Source organism: Phaseolus vulgaris, chromosome 9 (assembly GCF_051622355.1).
Source record: "Phaseolus vulgaris cultivar YP4 chromosome 9, ASM5162235v1, whole genome shotgun sequence".
NCBI classification, from domain to species: domain Eukaryota; kingdom Viridiplantae; phylum Streptophyta; class Magnoliopsida; order Fabales; family Fabaceae; genus Phaseolus; species Phaseolus vulgaris.
Window position 1 is genome coordinate 12,298,333 of NC_143506.1, and position 23,205 is coordinate 12,321,537.

At 29.9% G+C, this 23,205-nt stretch overlaps 1 protein-coding gene across 4 annotated transcripts; it reads left to right on the forward strand.

The window, feature by feature from the left end:
* Positions 1 to 11,148: 11,148 nt before the first annotated feature.
* Positions 11,149 to 16,163, forward strand: LOC137821591 (CCT motif family protein). Of its 4 annotated transcripts, none has more exons than XM_068626251.2 (4): positions 11,149 to 11,448; positions 13,801 to 14,304; positions 15,210 to 15,356; positions 15,787 to 16,163. In XM_068626251.2, exons 1-4 carry the CDS (start codon positions 11,344 to 11,346, stop codon positions 15,874 to 15,876), a joined length of 846 nt encoding a protein of 281 aa, XP_068482352.1. In that variant the 5' UTR covers positions 11,149 to 11,343; the 3' UTR covers positions 15,877 to 16,163. The 4 variants fall into 4 exon arrangements, with proteins under 4 accessions (XP_068482352.1, XP_068482353.1, XP_068482354.1 ...); XM_068626252.2 differs by having other exon boundaries at positions 11,222 to 12,208; XM_068626253.2 differs by lacking the exon at positions 11,149 to 11,448 and adding an exon at positions 12,265 to 12,396.
* The last annotated feature ends 7,042 nt before the right edge of the window (positions 16,164 to 23,205 follow it).

Sequence of the window (23,205 nt, forward strand, 5' to 3'; positions counted from 1 at the left end):
AAGACATTGATAAATGTATGGAAGTTAAAAAATAGTAGGAATGAGGTTGAAACCTAAGAATTTAAATTAAGAGCTCTATGGCATACATAAGACCTTTCTATTCAACCATGTCATATCAATAGTCAGTTCCAAAGGAATCTAAAGAGTGACTTCTGGTTTGGGCCACTTGAGAAGGAGCCCATTTTCTAAAACAATTTGTCTCTCTACAAGCACAAACAATCATGTCCTCTCATATGGTCCCCTCCACCTCCTCTCTCTCTCTCTCTCTCTTATACATCTTGTCCTCTTTCTCTTTTCATGCTTCTTTTTAACTCCTTCCCCTCACCTCACAGGCCCTCTTTATGCCCCATCAACAAACTCAATTTCTACACTTCAATCAGTATGGGCCCTAGACAAGCCACTCCATTTTCATTTGTCAACCAAGGAAACAAAAACTTTCTAACCTTGGCAAGATAAAAAATGTTCAAAACTGAATGTGCATTGGAAGCAGAATTAGATGAGCTGAGAAGCAAAATTGGGTGGTTCAATCAATAGCTTCTGTACTTTTTTTATTGGGTAAAGGAATGGAATGATGAAATGGTGTAGAAGATGGTTAATTAGCATGTATAAATAAAGTAAAGATTGACCAAATTCATCTAATCTAAATCATGTTTTGGTTAGTGAAGTAGTTCCTATGGATTAATTTTGGTGTGAGCAGCAGTTGATAAACGATCCCTGCCTTGATTCTAATTACAGGAATAAAGGGTGAGAGATTCCAATTTCCACATCAGTGGGCAGAAGCAAAAAAGAACTAGGCACGCTTTCCACCTATGGTATACAGGTGGTGAGCACAAAGTGAAGCAATTTCCCCCAAAAGTATTTTTGCACTATGCAGAAGCAACAGAATTTTGGTGATTAGTTGTTTGTCCGAAGATGCTGAAGGACACATGACACTCCATGAACTTGCCAGCCCAAATGCCCTACGCGAAATGAAACCATCAGAACAAACAAAGTGTTTCTCCTGAAATGGACATCCAAGAGCCCTTTTTTGTTTTCTTCTAGACTGTGATGTTTCATACCAAGCTCACCCTTTTTTTTTCTTTCACATGCCTTCCTTTCCTTATATTTCCTATTTTCTAAAATTGTGGGACTTTAAGGTTCTCCCACCCTCCTATTTCCCCTCCTCTTTGCTAAAAAAAGAATGAAAAGTGGAGCATTTAGGAGTAACAACAGTAACAGTAATAGTAATGCACTTGTCTGAATTGATTCACTTTTAAAAGAGTGGCTCAAATTCCTACCACACTTTCTCCTCTGTTTTCACTTTACTTTACAGCTTCCTTTCATATTCCCCGCAGACATCAAAATGCTTTCATGGTTTAAGCCTATGTTCGTGAACCTCACTTTCACGCATACCACTCTCTCACGCTTCTCAAAATTCAACCCCTAATCAACTCTAATAATAAATCTGACTAAATATGAAAACTTTTAATAGTACAAAAATTTAGTCCTCTTCTAAAGTTATGTGGGTTGACATTCTTCTTCTCTTTTCACACCAGTTAGTGGGAAATTGTGTACTTAAAAAGCTTCAACTCATAATAAAATATGGAGTTTTACTTTCTCTTATTTTCACTTGCAGTTGCCGTAAGTGGGACTTTTACTTTATGCTTACAGTGTTTGAGAAATTCACAAAAATTAGGTTCACTTTCTAAACTATAATGTTTCTTAAACTCAATATATACGCAAATGTGGAGGAATATAACACGCCATACTGAAAGAGAATTTCAATAATCTCATCAAATTGCACCAGCAGAATCTTCCTTTTTTATTTCATCCTTTAGATAATACTATAAAAATATATATGACATTTTGTTTTTTCCTCTTAATTAATTGCTATATTCAGAACACAACTATTTTCTTTTTGTCAAGATAAAAAAAAGACAACTATTTGACCAGATAAATCTAGGTTACAGATTGGGTTATCCATGATTGCATGCTTAATTTATTGTTCTGGAGGCTACACGAAGTATTAAATTCATTACCCTTAAAAAGCATAAGAGTTATTACTAACAGAATCAATCAAGTCCAACGGAATTCAAATCACTACTGAAACTATTCTTATTTAATGTATTAGGGTATCTTAAACAGGTTTTTAAAATATCTTTAAAAAGATAAAAAAATGCAAAGTTGCAACACAAACGGCTCCTCTTGGAAAAAATGTAAAGTATATTATTATCTAATTTCAAGAATCATAAATTTTAATTTGTTATTTATTGCATTAATATATGAATTTTTATCTAAATTATTTCTTTAAAGACATATAGGCATGAATCTAATAGTTTTAATGTCGATAAAATAGATTTATCATATAAAACATTATATACATTATATCAATATTAAAGAGAAAAGTAATTAATAATTAAATCATACAACAATATTGTATGTTGTAATTATAACCATCAATCGCTAAGAACTTAAATAAGATATATTGACATATATAATGAATTGTAATTGTGTATAAATATAAGGTTTCTTTTCACTAATGAATATATGTTTGACATTTATTATATGTTTGACATTTATTTCTTGTACCTTGGTATGAATTGAGGTCTAAGAAAATCATACAAATTAACATTTCTCATTTGTACAATTAATTGATTAACATCTTACATCTTAACATGAATGAATATCATTTACATTTGCAACATACTCGTCCATCATAAATAAAAGCATGGATATAGAGATATAGAGTTATATTGTATTTACATCATCCATAATTGTATGACTGTAATGTTCAAGGGTCGATTATCTTGGATTATTTCAAAACATACTACTTGTTTATGTATAAATGTGCATTTTTTTTTGTCCATATATAAAAATTGTTGCATCACAATCTATGTGAAATTTTAATTTACTCCACCATTAGATTAGAGTATTGCTCCAAAGTAATATCATATGCAACTTTTTCCTTTCTTCACTAAAATTGTGGAATGATTGGATGATATCATAATACTTTCATATAAATACCCTTTGGTGTTATTTTTACCTTCATGATCATCCTTCACTTTGTATTGTGATACCATGTATCTTGCACGCTTATGAAATGCTTCAAACTCTTTTTCGTACAATATACAATCATTAGGACAAATATGTATTTTCTTGTACTTCATACTAATCAAACACAATATCTTTATCACCTCATAAAAATAAATCGGCAATGTATTATCTTCTTGATGCATTTCATTTAACAACTCTAGAATTTTTTGAAACTTTTATTGGTCCACCTATTTTTTTACCTTAATATTAACCAATTTTTATTTTATTGATAAACATGTGAACCTTTTACAATTCAAATACAAAGGTTTCTCTAAATTATCTTTTAAGATATTATACACACGTGTGCCTATTAGAAACATTTTTGTCCAACCTCATAAATCATGTTCTCCAAGTGATCAATGAATATCAGAGTGGTGTATTATAGTAGCAATTAAACTCGCAGTCATCCCTCATTTAAACAAATATAAAACATAGACAATTATAAACCCTTTAATGGTAATCACACATACCTCATTCATTAAAAAAAGATATTATTGTATCAATTTAATTTACAATCCTCATTTTAACACATGAATAATAATATATTTCATTCATATATTAATAAATAAACTATATATAATTGCATATAAAAATTAATTCATTTTTATTTGGTTTGTTTTAGAAATATAAAAAAAAAATCCATCTAATTCGATTAAAAATGGAGTGTCTTCACCTAATTTTTTAAATTTTATAATTTATACAAGGTCGGTTAGTTACATATTTAGCATTGTATTATAAATTAAAAGAAAAAAAAAATTTAGAAGTTAAAATCTCATTCTCTTAGTTATACATTCTAATATTTTCTCATTTTAATTTGGAAGTATATTTGAACACTATTTTTGCAAATGACTTAGAAAAATTATCTCATTCATCTCAAAACTGCATTTTTTTTTTCTGTTGTATATTTGCTCTTTTAACAATTCATTCCTTTCAACCTATTCTGTTTTATCTCTGTCTCTAAATTGAACTTCAACTGTTTCTTTAAAAAGTCTGTGAATGGGTAAAACTAATTTTATATTATAATTTTTAAAACTTAATATAACTGTATATTTAAATTACTTATTTATTATACACAAGTTTAATTATATAAAATAAATCTTAAATAAATTTGTATTGGGTAAAACTTTATTGCTTTACTAAATTTAAGATTATTTTTTATAATTCCTGTAATTTGAAAAAACTTGTTTTAGTCCCCTTCCTTAAAATATAATTAAATCACTTATCACCACTACAAGAAAATCATGAAATAGAAACCAATTTGTAGAAATCAAAATAATTAGTTACAATACTAACTAAATCATAGACCATTTTAGAAACTAAAAAGATTTTTGGTTTCTAAATTAGTTTATATTATTGTTAAATAGTTTCTAAATTGGTATCTAATTAGCAACAAGGTTTTTGCTACCAAATTTAGAAACTAAATAATTGGTAGTTAAAACCTTAGTTGCTAATTATATACCAATTTAGGAACTATTTAACAATAATAAAAAATAATATAAACTAATTTAGAAATCAATTTTTTTTTAGTTTCTAAAATGATCTCTATTTTAGTTCCTATTGTAACTAATTATTTTGGTTTCTAGAAATGAGTTTTTATTTCATGATTTTCTTGTAGTGTATATGTTATTCATTTGACAAGTTATATTGATTTACATTCTTATCATCACATACTTGTGTTCAGTTTTCTTTTAGAGTATTCATTGTGAAAACTAAATTATATCATTTTTTAGCCATGGGAGTAAAATTATTTTAATTTTAAATTAGAAAAACAAATCTATTCTAATTTTTTTTAGAATAAAATTCACTACAAAAAAATCATGAAATAGAAACCAATTTTTAGAGATCAAAATAATTAGTTATAATAGGTAACTAGATTAGAGAACTTTTAGAAACTAAAACAAAAATTTGTTTCTAAATTAGTTTGTATTATTGTTAAATAGTTTTTAAATTGATATTTCATTAGCAACCAAGATTTTAGAGACAAAATAATTTTGGTTGCTAATTAGATACCAATTTAAAAACTATTTAATAATAAATTTTTGTTTTTGTTTAAATCGCTTACATAAAGTACAATATTAGTTACAAAGCTCCCTAAAACATTGACTATTTGATATATGAACACTGTGTGTAAAATGAAATATTTAACTAAATTGTAGGAACATTTTTTGTGTGTGTATTTTGTCACTTACACCTCACATGAATAATAATTTGGATTGGGGAAGACACAGTTGAGTTTGGAATCCTGGCCAACCATCATCAAAAGTTTTTTTTTTAATTAAAGAATCTTATCCTAATCACAACATTTTTCCCATAATGTTGTTTATTGATGTGGATGGTTTCCCAGTGAAAGTAATAGTAATTAAAACATAAAAGGAAATTGGATACTGGGGTTTGGAGATAAGGAGATAATGATGAGATAAGGTCTGTCTGATATAATTTAGGCCTAATTTTTTTGAGAAAGAGAGAGAATAAAATGACATTTTATTCATTATTTTATATAAATTAACTTTTATCAATATAAATATCATAGTAATCTTTAGGCATGGAAGGTTACCGAGATCTTCGTGTTGCCAAACTAATTGTTTCAAAAGAACATTTTAAAGTTCATGGACCTTTCCATGTTCATGATGTATGTTTGTGACTTGCACTTTCTTAAATATTTCTTTTACTATCGAGTTTTCCGAATTTTTAGATGTAGATATTTTATTCAGTATTTTGACATTTTCACGGACATAATTTTATTCATATTTAACCACTTTAATTATAAATTATTAAACTATAATAATAAAAAAATTTATTGTTTTTTATTATTATTTTTGTATGTTTATAGTAAACTATTGGAAGGAAGTGTCTATCTTTGTGAATGGGTCAAATATGCAAAAAGAAAGTTTAAGTTGTTTATTTGAAAAAAACATAAACAAATATTTGAGAGAATTTTATGTAAAGTATGAGAGATTTTCTCCGCCAAAGTAGGAGGAATTTTCTCCACCTAAGTAAGAGTTAGATCTTTTCCACCAAAAGTGGTGTCTCCGCCATGGAATGTGAATATTGTTACTGGTTTGTGTCCTATTTAAGGAGAGTCCGGGAAACAAATAGAAAACATCAATCTCTCTTAGCATAGTCGCTTTCTCTATTTATTTTCCTGCATTTTTATCTTCTTTGTATTTTATCTTTGTATTCTTATTTTATTGAAGTCCAATATATGATTGTTATAAACGGGAGAACCCAAAAAAGCCTCTTGTCATTAACCTTCATTGACAACAACTTCAAAGCATCGACCCCAACCACGATGACCCCACTAAGGCCCAACTATTTAAATGTAACTAGGTCGATGTGACATTTAAAACACGCAACACTTCCATTGGGAACTCATCCATTGAGAATCGAACATGCACATTAATTATTAAGCAAGAATAAAAATTGAAAAAAAAATCCTCGAACTAACCTTTCCCTCCATAACAAACAGTATCAGGAGACTTACATTTGTGTAAGGATATGATATTGTCTAACACGTTATCCTTTAATATATTCATGTTAGCGACAAACAATTGGAGCAAGGATGACCATCAGTACTTCGAGAAGTACTCACAGACATGGTCAACCACCTATCTATAGCTAACACTGCGGGTGTGGCTCTCGCCTGACTCCACGACCTCGGTCACAAAGCGCACACACGGAAACTCAATTTCACCATTGACATTCGCCTAACACCTAACCCACAACTCACTCAAGAAGAATCATTGGTGTTCCCGAAGTCACTAAATAGTCTGAAACTTCCTTGTTGACACCCCCCAACTCACTTGAAAATGAACTATAATCAGAGGAGAAGGAAGACATGGTTACCTTTAAAAAGACTATTTGACTAGTACACTCTTGAACACTCTGACAAATGACAAGCAAATAGGGTGAGATTTTAAACCCACAACCCATGCTATTTATAGGTGTAAAAAATGGACAAAGATTAACCATCATAATCATCACCAACGGTCGAATCACTTTTTCATCAACGGTTAAGATCATGCGACCATTCACATCCTCTAACACATCTCACATATAATGGATTTGAGCCTTCGCAGGCTACACCTACTCGAGCCTGGGAGACCAATATACCTGATAGGGTCGAAAACATGTCGACATGACAATATATAGATGAATTTTTCTTCAGACTCTTCGCTTTTAGCTTGAGCTTGGGAGGTCAGTGCACTACTCGAGTTTTCGAGATGTCAAGATTTCACTCGACATCCCAACAGCTCGACCACATACATGACAAAGATCTCCTAGCCATGATCAACACCTTAACAACATAATTAACAAGATTCGCACGATAAAACTACTTGCAAATTATGATTAACAATACCTGGGTCAACCTAAGCCTAGTCTAATTATCCGTACAAGATAGGTGTTGGAGATCCCACATCGACTAGAGATTAGAGCCTTTCATTGTATATAAGTGGGTGCAAACCTCAACCCTATGAGCCGGTTTTATGGGGTTGAGTTAGGCTTAAAGTCCACTTCGTAATATGGTATCAGAGCCATTTCGAGCCTATCCTAGTGAGTATTTGTTGGGCCTATCGTGCCACTCGCTATCGGGCCGCTATCGGACCACCCATAATATATAGTCCCACACACGAGTTGGCAGTCTCAGCGTGAGGAGGGTGATAGGTGAACAACAAAGATGAAAGGTAATAATTTTTTTTTCAATATATATTCTTTACTCAGACTAAGACTAAGAACTAACTTGAACATTAAAGTATAATCACAAGTACTCCTACCAAAATCAAAAACCCAAAAATCGAAGACTCAAAGACCAATCAACGCAAACTGAAAACTAGAATGCCATGTGTAAGGAAACATCCAATTCTATGAGACATTTGACAAAATACATTGTTATGGATAAATACGCAAAACGTGTTCATTGAGACAAATACTAATACAAGTTATTTATTTATAATATTATTTTTGTATTCAGTATATACAATTTTTTTTTTCTAAAATTATCTTTAAATAGAACTATTGTTTATGTATCATGCATATAGTTATTAACTTTTTAACAATCGTCTCACTTAATTTTTTTCCAGTATTTCATTCATCATCAATTTATATTTTTCCAACAGTTTTTTTTTATAAATATCATGAAAGTTTTTATAAAATAAAAATTACATCAAAAATATAAATTAAAATATATTTACAAATATTATTTTTCATAAAATTTTAATTAATAATTCAAAATTATATCTAAAAATATCTAGAAATGCGACCAACATGCCTTTTTGTCGATACTAATAATGATAATTTTATTAATTATATTATGTTTGGTTATGTTAAAAATGTATGAGTCAGTATCTCGATCTCTTGGTCACTACGCGAACTTTGAACTAAATTAACCTACAAACAAGTGATCTCAGTCTCTCAATCTAAAAAGATAGTAAATTATAATCTTATATTTCACCTTAATAATCTAATTATCACTTTTAATTAAAACTTATATTCTTAAACAAGATAAAATCGCTAGTTAACAGGAGAATTGAACTTAAATAAAATCCACGTCAATTAGAATCCATAATAAATAAGTATAAATAAACATGCATGAAACAGGCAAAAGATTGATTTAACATCTTTAATAATTTATTTAAGATTTTTACTTATTTAAACATCATATTACCTTTGTTACGGTCACATTCTCCAAAATAAATAAAAAATCGACAAAAGAAAACAAATAAAAGATAAGAGAAACTGTAGAGTAGAAGATAAAAAGTAACTTCTTAGAGTTAACTCTTATTTATTCTTTGTAATAACAAAAGATATTGATAAAAAAATTCTAACATCATGCTTCGGTTAATATAATGAGTTGAAAAGCAATTTTACAATATACTATATTATTATTCTATCAGAATGAGCGAGGCCGAGACCTAGTCAACCTGACCGAGACTAAGAGAGCCGGCCGAAATCAAAGAGACTTGGCCGAACGACGAGGCCGACGACCCACCTGGCCGAGACCTTAGAAGGCTTGACCGAGACGACCGAGACCAGGGAAATCTGGCCGATGGCCGACTCATACCTGAGGATCTGGCCGACGACCAACCCTGATTACCGTTAACGCTCAAACCAAGGTCAACGAAATTAATCCATCATTAAGAATTAGGTAATGCAACCCTAAACGATATCCACCTCGATAAACGGGTCCAACAAGATAGGCCCATTAGAATAATATAAATAGCACGCATCCCAATGAATAAGGTATTTCATTTATTACTGTTCATCTACCTAAGAGCTGACCACCCGCTTTACTGACTTGAGCGTCGGAGTGCCTTCGCAGGTACCCCCACCACCCGGTGTTCACTCGAGACCGAGTGCCAAAGAAGAAGCAAGGGGACGAGAGGAACCACAGTTTATCACCCAGCAATCTGCCCGACCGAAGGAAAGAGGTGAATCCAATCTCCCTAGTAGGAACAATTATGTAGTGAAAAAAGTTGAATATATGGTTGTAGAAGAAAGTGTGAAGTTTGGTTGACATTGAGTTTGAAACAAACTAATATAGTAGTTTACGATCATAGTCAAAGAGTGGTATGTTTGACGCAAAATTAAGTGTATCATAAAATAACCAAGTTCATTGTAATGTCAACATTTTAACTAGAAGGGAGGTAGATAATTTATAAGAAAGTTGACTTTTTTATTTATTTTATATAATCTTACATATATGATGGAAAAGGCCAATTACAATTTTTTATAAGTTTAAACATCACTTTGTAACATTGAAAATATGAGGCGTAGATAATTTTTCTGATCAGTGTTAGTTTTATAGTACACTAACAAGAAAAGTTTTTCTTAAAAAAAAAACAGTACTATAAAAAAAGTACTCAAATTGGAATATACGCCTTAATACGGGTGGATGAGGAGTCCCATCACACTATTCCATTCAATAACTCTTAAATGATGCCAAAAAGAGTGTTTGATGACAGAAAAATTCTAGAAAACAAGTAATCTTTGTTACAAAATTTGCCTCTACAACAGTGGATGTGACATGAACGATGCACTTAATGGTTTTCCATTCTTCAGAGTTGTGATTAGCGAGTGACCCTTTAATTGTGAAAGTGTATACAGACCAATAATAACTCAGACTCAAACCATTTTCTTAGCATCTTAGTTTTGAGATAAAAAGTTTAATCATCTGTTAGAGAAAAACAAATCAAATGAAGTTTGGGATACTAAAAGATTTAAAGGTTACACAAACAAAGCAAATGAAAAGTGAGGAATGGGAAAGAAATTCTATTATTTAAAAGAAAATAAAATATACTTTTTGTATGTATATTGAAAGGTATATTAGAAAGTACATAAAAAAATTCTCATTATATATAGTTATAAGTGTATAAGAAGTGGAATTTTTTAATTTACAACCAAAAAATGAGTCACTTATTGATGTTATGTGTTGTCAAAAGTTTCATTTGCTTTTGAAGATAAAGATACTATTTTTTGTTATTTGTTCTAAGAGAGTTGTTGTATTATTTGTCTACTTTCTTTTCTTTGTTTTGTCTTTCACCAATAAATCTTTAACTTATATACTACTCACTTATTCTTTACTGTTTCATATGCTGAATATGGGTGGATTAGAAAAATATTAAATTTTTTGAAGCATATCAGAAATACTAAAATTGAATTATTTTGTTGATTATAGTATTTAAAAAGAATTGATGATTTATGTGAGTAAAATAGTTTTGTTTTGTGTCTCTGACATGGTGAAGATTATTTGACAGCATTATTAGGATATTGGGAAGTGTTACAGAGGGGGTGAAGTTGGTGCCCTCTTCTCCTCCACCATCACCATTATTATCTCCACACTCCACTGCCATTGGCTTGGTGCAATTCATCTGCCTCTGGGATTCGCAAATATGATGCCACACATTATTTAATATACTCATTAAAAACAATAACCTTTTTTCATTTTTTCGTTAAAAAGGGCATGACAAGAAACATGATTGGAGACACTGTAATATAAAATGGTTCTGTCCTTTTCTTACTTTGTCCTTATTTTAATACTTTCTTCTCACATCATATATTTCCAAAGTCCTGCAACTGTACTATCATTATTGCCCTATTTACTTCCCATTTTTTCTTCATATAAATACTCATTCTCTTTCCTTCTTTGTCCCAAATAAATAAATCTCAAAACCTCAACCCACTCTGTTTCAGTTTCTCTTCCTCTGCTTTTACCCTGTTTCCACTAGAACATATTTCTATCTACCTCTCATCTGAACTAGGTTCAGTTCTGGAAAAATGTATGCTGAAACCGGTCTTCTCTTCCCATATTTGCACAACCTCTCTCAAGAGCTTTACCAGCTTGAGGAGTACTGCAAAACCCAGAAGTACAATGCTCTAATGGTATCTTTTTATTCCCATCTTGGGCTCTGCTCATTCCCCTGTCTTTGCTCTGTTTGTCTGCATTTGTTCGATTTTTTTTCTTCTTTTTTCCACTTATGCAATAAATTTAAACTTTCTTTTCCCTGATACTTCTTCCTATTTGTTTCTTTGGAGTAAATGGGGTATCAGAAAATGGGCAACTTTTTATTAGAGAATTAAACTCAATTTATGTTAGTGTCTAAATTTTCACGTAAATGTTTAACATTTGAGATTTTTTGCGAAGCTTCTTCCTCTTTTAGTATATGATTTGCGGTTTCTTCCTTGATGGGTAATATCAAGCTGAAGAAGGAAAGCTGATAACCAAATATTTTTTAACTTAATATATGCTTATTCATTTGAGTTTTGCTCGTTCTCTTCTTTATGAACGTTTTCTCTTATTACTACCACAAGTGGAAACAACTGTAGTTGGATTCATACGCTGGATCTGAAAAAGCATGAGAAAAGGAGAGAGAAATATGGGTATAAAAGGGAAGTATTTTCTTTGTTATAGTTCCGTCTTGTATAATCTTTCTTCCTACTGTTACAAGTTTGTAGTGTTAACTCTCAGTGGAGTTTGTCCTTTTGCGCCGCACTGAGGAGGGAGATTAAAGAGAGAAAAAGGACTTTTATTCGCTTTACTTCTTTATAGTAAGGAAAAAGGGTAAAGGAACGGAGTTTGTTAATGCTCAACTTAATCATTTCCTCATGGTATTTGTCGAGCACTACATGTAGTTCTAGAAAGGTTATTTCTGTTTCTGCTCCTGTTACATTTAAATAAATGGTAAAATTAGGTTGTTTTCGTGTGGTGTGGTTTGCTGTTTTGGCACTAAAATTTCGAACAAAGTTCGGGTGATAGTGCCTTGTAATCAGGGAAGGTGCACCTTGACTAATCCACCTTCTGGTTTTGTCAAACGAAGGCCGTCCACTACGGTATAAGGATTTATAGTGATATTGCTTTCAGCATAACCTTAAGTAATTGACATAGATAGGATTGGAACCATTGCTGCTCTGGATTTTTTTATGTGTGAATTTTTATCTGTTCTTCAATTATTTGCTTTTAACTGGCTTCCTTTATATATACTGATTTCAATAATTCACGAGGATGAAAATAGTGATCCATCATAGTCTCTAGCTGAGTTATAATCAAGTGTATTCTGGACACTGGGTGGTTCTAGTTTCACTGTTTCAGCTGTTAAAACCTGGATTTTCTTTCAAAGCCAGGTTTTGTGTTGGTGCATGGCTTGGAATCCGAAACCATCCATTGAATTCCGATTTGATAACCTGATTCTAAGCAGCCATTCTTTGTTTGTGAAGGTTCGGCTGAATATGTATTGGCGGCTATTGTTTACAGCAAGGCTTCTGCTTTGCAGTAGGAATATGGTGTTTGCCACTGTGTGTGGAATTTGATTTGTGTTGAAATTAAAAGAAGAAGCCTAAGAAAATCCTTGTCTTTTTTATTCCTTCATCGTTTAACCTACAATATGTACTATTCTGATATAAGAAGTACTTGAATCAATTTCCTAAACTGGAGGATCTTACATATTTCTTAGACTGTGCTTGAAACTCTTTGAAACCCTTGCCCGACTCTCTTGCTGACATATAGCTTTTTCTGTCACCTCACTGTCTCAGATTGATTCTCTCTCTTTTTTACTGTTTCTCTCTTTCTAAAAAAGTTGAGGATAATCCCATCCATAAATCATGCTTTGGTTGGATGACCATGATATGCAATTGGAATCTTTTGCCATTCTAAGAAATTTATAATGTGGTCAGTTGCTTTAAGAATCACTTTACTTGATGGAATCATGCAAATATCATCATGAAACTTTTGGCATCATTGATAGGTCAGGAAATCATCTTTGGGCAACTTCTCGGCATTAGCAAGTTAAACATGATAACCAGTTGGAAAACAAGCATCACATGCTCACAACAATTGACTACTGGATATAGATTATGACTAAACATTGAATGTGTTGATGACACAACACATCTTTTTGAGGGTGCAGGGTATGGGAGAGGGAGGTGTGAATCGTTTAACCCATACCGTGTCTGGAATTGACATATTGTGATGTGTCCTTTCCTCTTTTTTTTGTTGCATTACAGTTATTGCTTTTGGTACAATACTTTCATATTTGTCTGTAATAGTTAAATAGTATGTGGTATGTTTTTTAGTTCTAAAGCTATATTCTCCATTCGCTTACTAGTTATTGCATTCTGGTTTGCACATTCTTTATTTTTATCTTTATTGATTTTTACAAGTAAAGTTAATTTCATTTCTATAGCTGTATTACGTCTGCTAATTACTTTTTAATTTACTTCCCCATGTCTTTGATGCAGGATGACCTTGTTCAATCTTCTGCCATGTCAGAGTATGATTTGGCAGCAGAGGGAGATCTGTTCAAAGCTCCTGAGCCTATTATTGAAGAGCCAATCATGGACCTGGATCCCATGACAGCTGCCATCTCAATGATATCTTGTGGGGAAGATGTCTCCTCTCAGGGACTAAAATCCACTGATATTGATATTCTTCAAAATGATCAATTTCTGAGTGAGGTATTCTATGAATGCAAGAAGGATCTCTTAGAAAAGGCAGCAATAGAGTCACCACTCTCTGAGATTCTGGAAATCAAGGTTCCTCTTCTGAACATTGATGAAAACTCAATTCAAGAAAACAAGCCACTTCCTGACATGCAGTCAGGAAAGAGTGTCAGCTCAGGAAGTTTAAGCTCAATGGACTGGATTCGTGGAGCTGCAATGAAGCCTTCTTTCATTGATATCCCTGCAATGGATTTCAATGCAGTTTATGGAATGCGGAGATCATTTAGTGAAGGAGATATACAGGTTTAACTTAACCTCTCTGTATATACATTCTGTCATTTTTTTTATAAATTTAATTAAATCACCATTAAATTTAGCAGTGCCTAAAGGTAGCAGCTTAAGGAGGTATGATTATGGCCATGCCTTCGTTTTTACTACACTCCAGCTGTGGGAGCAACTCTCTTCAATTAGAAGTGTTGATGTTTTCAGAATTCTGCATCTTTTCTTGACATGTTTAGAGTAATAGCTTAAAATTTGATAGCCATGATAACTATCTTATCAAGGAATGAAACTTACAATAATTCTTGGACTCCTGTCAGAATCTTGTCCAGCTCAATAGTGAGAGGCTTAAACTACCTTTTGAACTCAATCAAGAAGAAGAGTTCACCTCTACCAAGTATCAACTGATCCTCTGTTAAGTCTAAAGATTGTAGTATGGAAATAAAAAAAGAAGGGACTGATGATGACATGATCTCAATCTGATTGCTTTAATTAGAAATAAATTTGACAATATTTTCGTACATACCTAATATATTTTAAATATTGGTTTTGCTGGAATCTATCAGATGTCTAAAAAAAATTCATAATCTGCTTCTGTGATCAGAAATTAAAAATCTGTTACAAAAATACACCAAAGTTCTTGTGGTTCCTTTTGCCATGCATCATGTTATCCATATGATTAACTTACTTCTTGATATTCTGTAAGTGCTGCTCCCTTGATGAACCTGCAGTGTAATTAAATATCTGCACTTAATTTGTCCTTATCTAAACTCATGTCTTTCCAAACACCCAAAATGGGTTACTGTATCCAGCAAATTATGCTTCCTTGTGCTGAACCACAAACAATTTCTGTTTTAAATTTATTTATTCCTCTTGTTTGCGTGAATAAACTCACCAAAATCTAGTGATTTACTCAACTATTGTGACAGACTCTTGGTAGCGGAAGCATGAACATTGTCCAGTCACCCCTTGAGAAGCCCTTTCTCATCAGCAACTGCACCAGTGAGGAACGCTTCCAAAAGCTCTCCAGGTACAGGAATAAGAGGACAAAGAGGAACTTTGGGAGGAAAATCAAGGTAATTATAGGCTTACCATTCCTCTAGCATGTGATAGTTTCACATGAATAGTTCACCATTCTGTTATCAGGTTTTCTAGAATTTGTTTTATTCAATTCAATGTATATATATCTCATGGATGAGTGGTTTTTTTTATAAATGTTCATCATCATTAGTTCATTACCTCAACTGTTGAAGCTTTGAACCGTGTTATTGTTTTTTTGCAATCTTTGTACTTTATGTGTTTGGAAATCCTTGGTAGAAGCTATAACTAGCTGCTTCTCAATTAGCATGAAAAATCACATCTCAAACATGCTGATAATCCTTGGAATGCTATTAAGTTGTTAAGTATGACATCAACAGTGGTTTTCTTTGGCAACCAAGTTTCTTTGATGTTATTTTCAACGAAAACAGATTTTGAACTGAGCCCATGATATATTTGTTTTTCCAGTATGCATGCAGGAAGGCTCTTGCTGACAGTCAACCAAGAATCCGTGGAAGATTTGCAAGAACTGAAGAATGTGAGAGCAAGAGGGAATGAATGACTTAGTAACTGATATAGTAGGAAGAAGGTAGAATCAAGTAGCTATATCTGATCAAACTCAGCAGTAATTATGTGATTAGAACTTATGCGGAGTCTCTGTATGTTTGAGCAGATATTTGCTGAATAAACCAGACCCCAAACTTCTTAGGGTAGTTCATCTCTTATCTATTGTATCATCGTCTCTACAGACGCCAATAACCTTCCACATATGTAAATAGGTTTGTTGAATAATGGAAATAAAAAAAAATGTTGTACTATGTTCATATATATCATGAAATTACAAGGTAACATTAATAATTTCCTTCTCTAAAATTTTCATTTTTTGACGATTGTTCATCAATTAGTGGTGTCAACTGAACTCATGCATGATTTACAGCGTATAGGGAGAAATTATTTACAAACAATTCTATAAAAGAGAAATAAAAAATAATTATAACTAGACTAGAAGATGAGAATGTATGGTTAAAAAGAAGTTGGGGGATTGCAAGTTGCAGAACTTTTCATTTTGTTGTTGAGATGAAGTGCGCAGTGGTGGGAATCAGGCCATTTTTCTGCTCTGCTGGGAATAAATCCATTCTTTTTCATCCAATCCTTACATTCTCATCCTTGAAAGGGGAAACAAACAAGAATTTTCTATTACAGGAATAACCATTCAGTTGCTTGTTACCTTTTTAGATTGTTGAAATCATGTTTTTTTTTACCATCCACAAATATTATTCAAGTAAATATTTTTAAGTTAAAAAAACAAATTCATAATAAAGTGGGAAAACTATATAAGTCTAATTGGATAGTGAAATAGAATATAGCTTAATTATAAGATGATAAAAGTAAGAGAATGAAAAAAGAAAAATAAATTAGAGTGAAAATAAGATATTACCAAGAGTAAAAATAATAATAATCTTTTTAAAGTATGGGCAATCAACTTAAAATAATAGAAAAAAACATTGCAATTATTATGATTATTTATTTTGTTTGTTAGATTAATAAATAATATTGTGTTTGTTTTTAAAACTGATTCATATTCGATTATATTCTTTACTTTATTCATATACTACTAAACTTCATCACAGAAATCTTGGTTGAATTGAATGTCATTCAAATATTTGAACGATTTTCTTAAATCAAAATAGGCTAATATTGTATTATCTTGATAATTGTCGATTTTTAAGAATAACATCCTTTTCTCAGTGCCTTCAATTCATTATATACAACAATTTAGAACATTTATAGTTGTGCTCTAAATAAAGTGAAAAACTCCTTTGTGTGAATTAATTAAAATAAAATAGAGAGAAACTTGATATTTAACCCATCAAATATAATTGATTTCCTCCTCCAATTGAGGATATAAATAAGATTATTATTTAATTAATAAAAAGATATTTAAGTAATTTAACTTAAATCATATTTGTCACATCTTACTTTATTGTATTAATTATTAAATAGTAGTGACATATTAGAATGAAGGTGCTATGAACATGATCCTATCTACATTTCTTGTAGGTATGAAATTGCAAATTCATTTTTGAAATATGTGAGATGGCCAGTAGAGGAACAAAACTTGATTGCAGGAACATTGTAGGACAAAACAATGTTGTTTTTGAAAATTTAAAACATAAATGTAATAATTGTGTGACACGTGAAAAGTGAATCACCTTTGCATATTGTGGGCTAAAAGCAAGATAGAGTATGTTGATGTGGACAGGTGGATCATTGCATATACATGTTTATGCAATGTCACTGTACTTGTTTTTTTATTTCTTTTTATGAAAATAATACACTTCAATTCTATTACTCAGTACTAGGACAAGAATAGAGGCCATTCAAATCAACTTCCAAAATAGTCTATAGTTTCAGTACAAACACTGTCATAAAAACATCTGGTGCGAATGTGATGCCCATGCTGCTGCCTGGTTTTTAGAATAAGGTTTTCCTCTTACCAACTTTATAAAATTATCACTCATTTATATATTATATAATATTTTAATCATTAAGAATATTATTTCATGTTGAAGCTATAACTTATTAGTGAGATTATATAATGAGTGATTTGATACTGGTTCGATAGCAAAAATGTCTTTATTTTTAGTCGATGTGTGATTTTCAACACACCTTATTCACGTCAAGACTGTCAATTCGTGCATGAGACTATATAATCCAAGAACAGTCTGATAGTGGTGATTTGATAAACTCAACAAACTCTCGATAGGATAAACTCTAAATGAGTTTGATACCATATATAAAATTCAATCTTATAAAATCGACTTATAAGATGAGATTTGCCCTTATTTTAGTAAAAATTTGTTATTTTTTAGTTGTAATATGATACATAATTACGATTGTAAACATATAAAACTCTTTATTTATTTTTTATTTATTTGTAGTGTTGTTTTGTTGTTACAATTAGTAGACACGAAATTTCAGCCAAGAAAGAGTGTATGAGCCCTTCTATGGAGAATTGAAGCCAATTATTTGAGTAGAAAGTGAGTGTTTGTATTAAGAGAAAGAAAGTTATTTGGAAGTAAAGTTCTGTGATTTGAAGGTAAAGTTTGCCAAAGTGTTTGAAAAGTTTGGTGAACCCCACCAATTATGTATCACTTTCAATATAAAGAAGGAATGACTTGAAAAATCAAGATATAATATATTTTACACCCTTCCTAGATATGTAGATGGATCTATCTTATTTAAATTTGCATCCACAAAAATATAATGAGATTTATAAGATTTATACCATATATAAAAAAAATATTTAATGTCATCTTTTGATTAAATAATTTTACCATTTAATAAACCAAAAAATAAATTTATTTATTTAATAAAAAACAATTAAATAAATTTTCTTTATTTCAAAATAACTAAATAACTCTTTATTTAAAATAACGCTTATATAATTCTTTTAGTACTATTTTTACAATATATATATATATATATATTTAAATTATATTATTTTTAATTAATTATTCATTAAAATAATAAAATTATATATATTTTAATCTAATAAAATTATGAATACACGTATACGACAATATATTTGTTTTCACTAATTTATATAATAACAATTTATTCAGTCGTTTAAATAAGGTAAAAAAAATATTAAATTAAATTTGGGTTAAATTAGATTTGGTGAAACAAATTGCGAGTAGGTTGTGAAATTTATGAGTAAAACTTATTTAAGTCTCATATGGTATGTAGAATGAGCATGAAAAAACTGTATTAAAAATTTATAAAAACAAAATCAAATCTAAACCTATATGGATTGTCAGATACTCAAGTCATTTACAAACTTTTACCCCAAATATCCAACTATACCCATGAAGAACCCTACATTAAAGATTTATAAATTTCTTAATATTCTTAAAAAAATTAAAAATATACTAACTAAGGTTAAATATATGATTCAAACTTATGTTTTTCATTAATATAGTTACATACTTTTTGAATAAAAAATAAAATAATATATTTTCATTATAAATTAATTATATAAATAATATCAATTTTATTTAAAAAAAAAACTTATTCCTATTTGTAATTTTATTAAACAATTAGTTCGTATTAAAAATATCTCAATTTTAATTCATATAAAATCATATCTAAATTTAACTAAAAACATTTTAGTTATTTATCATATTACCCAAATTCCAAATCATCTTACTTCAAATTTTCTTTCGTTTCTCGTGTCCAGAAATCTATATTATCAAATTCAAACAAAATATAAATTTCACAAACACAACAAATTATTACATAAAATTAATTTTAAAGATAAAAAATAATTATTTCTTATATTAATTAAATTAAATAATATTTAAAATAATTTTTATTATTAATAAAATTTATAAATTAGTTTCTAGATTTATATTTAATAGCTATCAACTATTTTAAATTATAGAGTTGATAACTAAAGTATTAGTAGTTAGTTATATATTGATTTAAAAAGTAGTAAATTTTATTAATAATAAAAATTAATTTAGATATCAATAAATTTTTTAGTCTAAAAAATATTATCTAATTTAGTTAATATAGTAATTAATTATTTTTGTTTTTAAAATTATTTATATTTAATGATTTTTGTAATATATCTCATATAAAATTCAGTATATGAAGATATTTGTTGCACAGAAATATCAATTAATAATTATGATGTTATTTTTTATTTCAATATATAGTAGTTAAATATTCAACCATTATCTTTAATTAACTTGAAAATATTTGGATGGGATTTTAAGGTAAAATTGATCTATTAAGTAACTCATTAAGAGAGACTATTAAAAGATTAAATGTTTTATTGGAAATCTAGGTTAGAATTCATTTTTTTTATTATTCACGTGATTAAACATATTATACTACTTTTTTTTTCTTAATAGAGATTTTTCTAAATTCATTAATAGGATTAATCCGTACCCAAATAGATTTTTTTTATAAAAAAAATCCTTTATGAAAAGTAATATATTAAGTAAACTAATTTTTAATCCTTAGACCTAACTACCCTAATTACTTACAACAAACAAATTCAATCACTTTTAACCACTTAAGTTATTCTTATGACATAACTTTAATCTTAATCTGAAGGGTTCCAATATGTGATATTTTCATCATAAACTCAAGTCAAGCGTTGAAATCGTAAGCTTTGTTGGATATATAACAACAAACATATATGCCACAGATTAAACAATAAAAACATCACTATTTTTAACTTAATTAAATCGAATTATTCCATAACACAATCCCGTCAATAAATTAAAGCACTAATACAAAATTATATGCAATAAAGTTTTAAAACTAAACAAGACAAATACAACGAGATTATTAATTATTAAGAGTTTATATGGATTTTTCGTGTATTATTTTAGTTTTAAAATACTCCCATGTCTACTATTATAAAATATTATGTTTACATTTTCAACTTTAAGATTATATATTGTGATTAAAAATTCATCATTGAAATTCAATATTTACGTAATATTCTTTAACGTGATTATGAGATATCACGTACTCATTATGTGAGGCAAATACATGTACTATAGTTAAAAGAAGATAAAAATAGCATTACGCAATAAACAAAAGCACAATTAACACGTGGAAAATTGGAAGTAATAATCATATATGATTTCAAAACGCCAAAATTTTGAAAAAAAAATGGTTTTGGGTGACAAAAGCACATTAATTTCCGCTTATCGAAATTCGCAGTGCAAAGAATAAAATCAAAATTAAATTTAAATTACTTTGTACTATTAGTTAATTTAGTCTATAAGTATTCGTATTTTGCATTAAGAAGTTGAGAAGGTTTATTTTTTACATTTAATTTGTGTGTCAGAAAATAACGTTTTAGAAAAACATATTTTTCAGGAAGTTTCTAGTTACATTTATCATAAAATTGTTTTTATTGAACTATGATAATACAAGTTTCTTGATTTAAAAAATATTTTACTATGAATAAAATAAATTTGTTTCTTGAATTAAACAATATTTTACTATAAAAAAATCGTTAGAGCATGAGAATCCAAGTTTCTTGAATTAAAAACGAGATTTTAAATAAATTTTACCATATTACTCTCATTAAATCCTTTTATATGATAAATAATTATTCTTAACCTTTTTAAAAAGATATCGTATAACTCTTTCATTTTTAAGAAATATTTACGATAAAGCAAACATATTTGAGCCATTTTTATATATCATAATGATTTATATTCATGTGAAGTGAAATTTTAAATGTGAAAACCATTCCACTGAAAAAAATAATAATCTCAAAGAACAACATCACCATCCCTGTAATGTTTTTTTCTGAACAACGTGAAAGGCAAAGGAAAAGTGAATGGAAACATGAAACTAATGCTATGATAATAAAAAAAGTGTCCTATGTTTTATTAATGAAATAATGAGAGAAAAGTTTAAATGATTCTTCATTATTCATTTTTGGAATGATCCAAAGACAAGAAAAATCTGAAAGAGAGTCACCACCATGATACCCCTCTGGAAGTGGATAACAAGAAAAACATCTCTCAACACAGAAAACAGAGCAATGGAAAAGCTTTGGAAGTTAAGTTATGAATTTTAACTACTTTTCTTACCCAGTGTCTCACCAGAAAACTTTTGTTTCGGACATGCATGCTCCTCTGCAAAAACATGTCACATGTGATCTTGCTTCCTCAAAGAATAAAAAGTTGTCTCTATTTCTATTTTTTTTTTCATCTTTGTGTTCAAAGCAAAGCCAGCAGGGAGAAACATACGCAGGTCAACACCAACAAAGAGAAAAACCATGAATACAAAAATATTCACAAAACAATAACAACAGTGAAAAGAAAAGTTAACTTTCACTCACGTGCTCTACAGTTCATCATCTTCTTGCTCTTCCCTCGCACCCATTACTCTCTTCTCTCTCTCCTTTTTTTTCTTTAATTTAACTGCATAGATAAATAAAAAATAATATTAGTTCAGACTTTATATTTTGAGTTATAGAATTTTGCTGAACAGTGTTTTCCAAGGTATGTGTAACTACCAGCTTGGCCTTTAGTCTTTTTGGATAATAAATAAATCATGTTATCCATTATCCATAAATTAGATACTCCAAAAGGGGTTTGTATAATTAACATAACTTTTCTTCTATTGCTAGAGACCACAAACTAACTTCCATGGCTTCAGGCTGCAGGTTTCGTTTGCGAAGGAAAAGGTAATAAAAATATATAAAATCCATGTTTTTTTTTTAATAATGATGGATCATGAAATGAGGTCTCTCAATTCTCTAGAACCTTCTTCATCCGTATCCATGGATGATAGCCAATGATTCATCCACCATGAGTTGAAGACTGAGGAATAAAAAACTTTCTACTTTATAATATTTGTAGAGAATGAAAACAACCCATAAAATAGAGAAAGTGGATGCGTAGATCCAATCACCAGAACTTGGTTTCCTCATATACCCACCCACCAAACCAAACCAAACACAACCACTTAACGCTCTTAACCAAATAAAACCCAAAATCTTAAAATTAACATCAATAAATGTGTTCGACTCATTGAACGTTGTTGAGACTGGTGCCTATTTGCACTGTTGCACGTCGTCCTCTAACAACAGAAAAAAAAAAAAAAAAAAGTTATTCCACCCGATCTTCGGAACCAAACCCTAGTAACGAATGATTTTCAAAGGTGATGTTCTGCTCCAAGACCTATCGTCTACGAGCACAACAAAAATAAATTTGACGAAATGCAAATTGCACCCATCCAAAAAACATTGCGACCTCCCCACCGGAGAATACCACAAAACTTGCTATAAATAAGACGACCCATGAAACAATTTATTTAGCACTCTATTGTGGCAGTGCAATTGCGAAA